The following is a 6069-nucleotide window of genomic DNA, read 5'->3' as shown; positions in this document are numbered from 1 at the left end:
GGGCCCGTGTGGCCGCACACCGTGGGGTACGACTTGTCAATGCGTCCGGTCTGGGGACAGAGTGACAGCGGGGAGGGGGTCACCCACGGGCACAACCCCCCCTTCCCTGTGTCACCGCCCTGCTGTCACCTTGTGCAGGGGGAGGACGAGGAAGGCGCCACCGCCGCTGGCCTCCACGATGATGGCGACGAAGGAGGGGTTGACGGCGCAGAAGGTGCTGTCCCAGGTGACGCGAGACACGCGGATGTCATCGTAGCACTGGTCCGTCTTCACCGGCTGCCCGAACACGTGCCGGAATTTGCTCTGCCGCACCACCTTCCGGAAGGACATGGCTGGGGAGCCCCCGGCCGCGGTCAGGAACGCTGGGATGGCACCCCAAAATGGGAGCTGGGGACGCCAGGGAATGGGGTGTCCCCTGAAGTGGGTTTGTCACCGTCTTCCAGCCCGGTAAAGGGCGGCTCAGCCACTCCTGGGGGACACACCCCTGTCCCTGCCAGCTCCCTGAAGGGAATTCGGGAAGCATGCCAGGAATGGGGGCTCTGAGTGTCCCATTCGGGATGGGGACAGGGACAAGGGTGTCCTCCTGGAAACACGGGTGGGGATGGAAAGGAGGGCAGGGACAGCTCCAACCGATCACGGGACAGAGTGGCCCTGCTGGATATGGGGTCAGGGACAGGGAAAGGGATGGGGACAAGGATAGGGATGGGGGGCACGAATGGGGCCGGCGGTGGCCGCGGGGATAGTGACGAGGACAGGGACAAGGATGGGGACAGGAAAAAGGATGGGGACGGGGGCGGGGTCAGGAATGGGGCCGGTGGTGGCCGCGCTAGGTACAGCAACAGGAATGGGGACAGGGGGACAGGGGCAAGCACGGGGACATGGACGGGGAAGGGGTGGCCCGGCTAGGAATGGGGACAGGGAGAGGGAGAGGGATGGGGACAGGGACAGGGGTGGCCCCGCCGGAACGGGGATGGGGCTCCCGGGAAGGCGGATGGGGGGCCGCGCCCGGCGGGTCCGGACGGGGCTCGGTGCCCGGTGCCGGTGCCCGCACTCACCGGCGGGTCGCTGCCCGGGGCCGGTGCCGGTGTCGGGGGCGGCGGGAGCGGCGGCGGCGGCGGGGGCGGGGCAGGAAGTGACCGGGGCCGCCCCGCGCCTGCGCGGCTCCGGGGCGGGGGCACCGGCGGGGGGGGGGGGGGGGAACGGGGGCGCCCCATGGACGGGGACACCCGGGGGTACGGTCCCCATGGACAGCCCCAGTGGGGGGCACAGCGGTGACAGTGGCGGGTGGCACTGGGGTACTGTCAGCCCCACCAGTGTCGCCCCTCTGTGTCACCCCGGGGTGACACGGCAGCCAGGGTCACCTCCCGGGCCGGGCTCTCATTTCGGGGGGTCCCTCTCCTCTGAAGCCCCCTGTGACACCCTGTGCCCACCCAGTCATGTGCTGGGGACACGCCACCAGTCCCCATCCTGGGGGGACAATAAATGCACCTACCTTAGGGGTGAGGGGAGCTTGGGAGAGGTGCCAGGTGAGGGGACACAGTGGTGGCGTTGCGGTGTCACCGCTTGAGATGTGGCTTGTTCTGGGGACACCGTGGTGGCTGTGGGGTGTCACCTCTGGGAGCATTCAATGCTGGGGACACTGCGGTGGCTGTGGGGTGTCATCTCTGCACTCGGGGCCTCGGTGGTGGCCCCGGGGCGCTGTTGGGGACCTGTCCGGTGGCCGTGGCTGTTTCCTGCCATTAATCACCGCTAATTGGCTTTGCCCCGGCGGGCCCGCGGCGGGGGGAGCCGGGGGGTCACGGGGGGTGTAAGAGGATTTCCCGGCTCCTTCCTCGGGCTCTGCCATCCCGGGGTCCCGCTCCGTGCCCGCCCGCCGCCCACCCGGCCCCGGCCCCATGCCACGCTCCCGCGGGGACAAGGGGACCCCCAAGGACAACAGGGACACGGAGCCCCCGCCGAAGGGGAAAGGGGGGCACGAGGAGGGGGACAAAGCCCCCAAAGTCCCCGAGGACGCCGGCGCCCCGGCCCCCAAGAGCTCCGGCTCCGAGTCCCGGCACGGCGGGCACGGGCAGAAGGGAGGGAAGAAGGGGCCCGTGGACCCCCACGCTGCCGCCATCAAGACCTACTCCCCCTTCCTCAACACCGTCTTCGGCAAGGTGGGGACACCGGGAGGGGACATGGGCATCAGGGAGGGCACGGAGGGACCCTGGAGATGGAGGGAGGGGAGGTGGGGACAGGGGAGGTGGGGACAGGGATAGTCCAGGAGCCTGCAGATGGAGGGGATGTGGAGCATTTGAGACTTGGGGACATGGGGACAGTGGGGCTGTTCCAGGCCCCTGGCTATGGAAGGGACATGGGGACAGTGAGGGTGGGGACAGGGACAGTCCAGCAGCCTGCAGATGAAGAGGGCAATGAGGCAGTCAGGGTGGGCCTGGGGACAGTGGGATGGGGATGTTCCAGAACCCTGGGGATGGAGGGGACATGGGGCCGGTGGAGATGGGGTTGGGACACTCCAGGACCCTGGGGACAGAGGGGACATGGGGCTGGTGGAGATGGGGTTGGGACACTCCAGGACCCTGGGGACAGAGGGGACATGGGGCTGGTGGAGATGGGGTTGGGACACTCCAGGACCTGGAGATGGAGGGGATGTTGGGATGGGGGACATGGTCAGGCCATTCTGGGTCGCTGGGGATGAAAAGGACGTGGGGACAGTGGGGACAGAGTTGGGGACACTCTGGGACCCTAGGGATGAGGACATGGGGATAGCGAGAATGGGCTCAGGGACCGGCTGGAAACCTGGGGATGAAGGGGATGTGGGGCACTGGGAACAGTCAGGGACAGCCTGGAATTGTGGGGATAGATGGGACATGGTGCTGGGAATGGTGTTGGGGACACTTCAGGGCCCTGGGGACTGAGGGGACATACTGAGGGGACACCTAGAGCAGGGGCAGCCGAGCTCTGTGGGGGTAAAAATGCTGCCCCTCCATGTTTGGAGTACAACCCCCCTCTGGCCACCCAGCACTTCCCATCCAGAGCCTGGGGTCCCGGGGTGGGTGACAGGAGCAGGGACACGGGGAGCAGGACAGGGTGGGTGGGAGGTGCAGGCACGGGGCAGGGCGGGGCTTTGCCTCCAATCCCACTAATCCTCCGCTGGAGTTAATTTTGGCCCACGCTTAACAAAGGTGACACGGAGGTTTGGGGGGGCAAGGAGGGGGATGGACACGGAGCTGGGTGTCATTCTGCTGCCACCCCTTCTGTGTGTCCCATGCAGGAGCGGGAGCTGTCACCGGAGGAGCTGGATGGTGAGCAGGGGAGACGGGGTGGGGACACTGGCCTAGGGGAATGGTGGGGAGGGATGGATCTGTCATGGAGGGATCTGCCCTGGGGACATGGCCATGGAGGGGCCTCCCACATCCGAGAAGGGACATGTCCCGGGGTGACACGGTGTCTGTGTGACCCTCCACTCCTGACGCTGTCCCTGTCCCCACCCGTGGCCGTGCCCAGAGCTGCTGGACGCCTTCAAGGAGTTTGACACGGACCAGGATGGCTACATCAGCTACAAGGACCTGGGCGCCTGCATGCGCACGCTGGGCTACATGCCCACCGAGATGGAGCTCATCGAGATCTCCCAGCACATCAAGATGAGGAGTGAGTGGGCTCGGGGGGACAGGGAGGGGACCGGAGGTTGCTGGGGTGCTGAGGGTGTCTGTCCCCTTCCTGCCATAGTGGGCGGGCGTGTGGACTTCGAGGACTTTGTGCAGATGATGGGCCCGAAGCTGCGGGAAGAGACGGCGCACATGGTGGGCGTGAGGGAGCTCAAGATCGCCTTCCGTGAGGTAGGGACACCACCATGGGGACAGCGGGCGTGGTGTCACCTCCTCAGGGGCACCACAGCCGTGAGGGGACAGTGACCCTGGAGAGACCCTGGTGGGGACAGTGATGATGGGGACATGGTGGGGATGGTGATCACGGGAAGAGCAAGGTGAGATAGTGACCATGGAGGGGACACTGACCATGGGAAGACCATGCTGGTGACCACAGGCAGGAGAGGACAATTACCATGGGGAAAGAGTGGCCATGGGGCGACCACAGGCATGGAGGGGACAATGATCAGGGGGGAAACAATGACCAAGGGGTGACCACAGGCATGGAGGGGACAATGATCGGGGGGAAACAATGACCATGGGGTGACCACAGGCATGGAGGGGACAATGATCAGGGGGGAAACAATGACCATGGGGTGACCACAGGCATGGAGGGGACAATGATCAAGGGGGAAACAATGACCATAGGGTGACCACAGGCATGGAGGGGACAATGACCCTGGAGAGACTCTGGTGGGGACAGTGATGATAGGGCATGGAGGGGATGGTGACCACGGGAAGACCATGGCAAGATGGTCACCATAGGGGGAACCATGAGGGGACACTGACCATGGGAAGACCGTGCTGGTGACCACAGGCAGGAGAGGACAATGACTGTGGGGAAACAATGACCATGGGGTGACCACAGGCATGGAGGGGACAGTGACCAGCAGGTAATGATGACCATGATGGTGATCACAGGCATGGAGGGGACAGTGAGCAGGGGGGAAACAATGACCATGGGGTGACCACAGGCATGGGGGGACAGTGACCACAGGGAGCCTGGGGGTGCTGGTGGCCGTGGAGGGAGGGTGACCCCAGCCCGCGGGTGCCGCAGTTCGACATGAACGGGGATGGGGAGATCAGCACGGCCGAGATGCGCGAGGCCATCGCGGCGCTGCTCGGGGAGCAGCTGAAGGCGCAGGAGGTGGACGAGATCCTTCAGGACGTGGATCTCAACGGGGACGGCCATGTGGATTTCGATGGTGAGGGCACCCCTTCCCCTTGGGGCCGCGGCAGGGCTGAGCCCGGCTCCCTGACGTGCCCTCCTCGCCCCGCAGAGTTCGTGATGATGCTGTCGTCCCGGTAACGGAGACACCGGGCAGGAGGGGACCCCCGGATGACCCCTCAGCCCCTCTCAGCCCCTCCGTGCCCGACCGAGCACTCTGCCAGCATCGGGGATCAGAGGGAACAGCTAGAGCGGAGCATCTGGCAGTGGGGCAGAGGCGACACCCCCGATCCCAAGAGACAGCCCCGTCCCCAAGAGCCACCGGCGGTGGCGGCAGAGCCGGTGGAGGCCGGGCCCCAATAAACCCCTGTGACCGGAGCTGGAGGAATGTCTGCTGGTTGTGGGAGGGACGTGGGGTCACTGTCCCCCCACCGAGCCACCCGGGGGTGGGGACACCGGGGTCCCACGGAGGACAAGGGGCGGGTGCTGCTGGGGGGCGTGGCTGCAGGGCCACACTGCGCCCTCCCATTGGCTAAATCTGACCGGCTGCGATCGACCAGCCAATCAGCACGCTCCAATTCAAGGTGGGCGGGGAAATACCAGCCCTCCCGGTCTGTCACTCAAACCAACTGGCCAATCAGAGGCCCTGTACCGTGGGGACGGGGAAGGTATGGGGGCACCTGTGTCCCTCGCGGGGTGTCCCCACGATCCCTGGGGACATCCCTGCCCATGGAAGTGCCCCCAGGGGGTCCCAGTGCCACTCAGGACCTCCCCTCCTTGGATGCCACCCCCCAGAGCAGGTGACTCCCTGGGCCAAAATGGGTCCCCCCAGAGTCACCCCCCAGCACCCCAAATCCAGTGAGGAACACAGGGGGACACAGGAGACATCCCTCAATCTCCCCCACCAGGGCAGCAGAACCTGGAGAGTGGACAAGGTGGCTCCTGGAGATTACCATGAATGTAGTTCAAGTCTGTGTTTGGGTGCTGCCACTCAGGTCTCTACAGGAGTAGGGGGTCCCCCCCAAAATCAGTCGCAGGGAGGGGCTGGACCCTCCCCACAGAGCAGGCGCAAGGTTGGGGCATTCACAGATTTTAATTTAGTTCTTTTTCTGGAGACAAAAAAAAAAAAAACAACCCAAAAAAAGAAAAAATAAAATAAAAAGGCATCAAACGCCCCCAATTTCAGATTCGGGGGTGCAGAGACTCCCCCCATGGCGCATCTCCCCACCCCTGTAGTGTCTGGGGGTGCAGGGGTCC

At 65.2% G+C, this 6069-nt stretch overlaps 2 protein-coding genes across 2 annotated transcripts in view; one reads left to right on the top strand and one right to left on the bottom strand.

Annotated features, from left to right (window-relative positions):
- LOC135448707 (coronin-1B-like) overlaps window positions 1-1132 on the bottom strand; it is a 1690-nt gene extending 558 nt beyond the window's left edge. The window contains exons 1-3 of the mRNA XM_064714923.1: window positions 1056-1132; window positions 130-387; window positions 5-50 (exon numbers count right to left, since the gene is read on the bottom strand). Of these exons, the coding sequence (XP_064570993.1) occupies window positions 5-50; window positions 130-330 (247 nt within the window). The 5' untranslated portion in view covers window positions 331-387; window positions 1056-1132. The remainder of the gene's footprint in view (window positions 1-4; window positions 51-129; window positions 388-1055) is intronic.
- Window positions 1133-1213: 81 nt separating this feature from the next.
- On the top strand, window positions 1214-5190 carry CABP4 (calcium binding protein 4). The gene is made up of 6 exons (XM_064714382.1): window positions 1214-2156; window positions 3272-3302; window positions 3505-3648; window positions 3727-3836; window positions 4702-4849; window positions 4925-5190. The coding sequence occupies exons 1-6, from the start codon at window positions 1896-1898 to the stop codon at window positions 4951-4953; spliced, it is 723 nt and encodes a 240-aa protein (XP_064570452.1). The 5' UTR covers window positions 1214-1895; the 3' UTR covers window positions 4954-5190.
- The last annotated feature ends 879 nt before the right edge of the window (window positions 5191-6069 follow it).

Source organism: Zonotrichia leucophrys, chromosome 5, assembly GCF_028769735.1.
Source record: "Zonotrichia leucophrys gambelii isolate GWCS_2022_RI chromosome 5, RI_Zleu_2.0, whole genome shotgun sequence".
Lineage (NCBI taxonomy): Eukaryota > Metazoa > Chordata > Aves > Passeriformes > Passerellidae > Zonotrichia > Zonotrichia leucophrys.
This window is presented reverse-complemented; position numbering and strand designations above follow the sequence as displayed.

Bases quoted from the DNA above. Each gene is read 5' to 3' on its own strand.
- CABP4 (XM_064714382.1), top strand. From the start codon at position 1,896: ATGCCACGCTCCCGCGGGGACAAGGGGACCCCCAAGGACAACAGGGAC. The intron at 3,303-3,504 runs GTGAGCAGGGGA...GGCCGTGCCCAG, and splicing joins GTCACCGGAGGAGCTGGATG to AGCTGCTGGACGCCTTCAAG. The intron at 3,649-3,726 runs GTGAGTGGGCTC...TTCCTGCCATAG, and splicing joins CCAGCACATCAAGATGAGGA to TGGGCGGGCGTGTGGACTTC.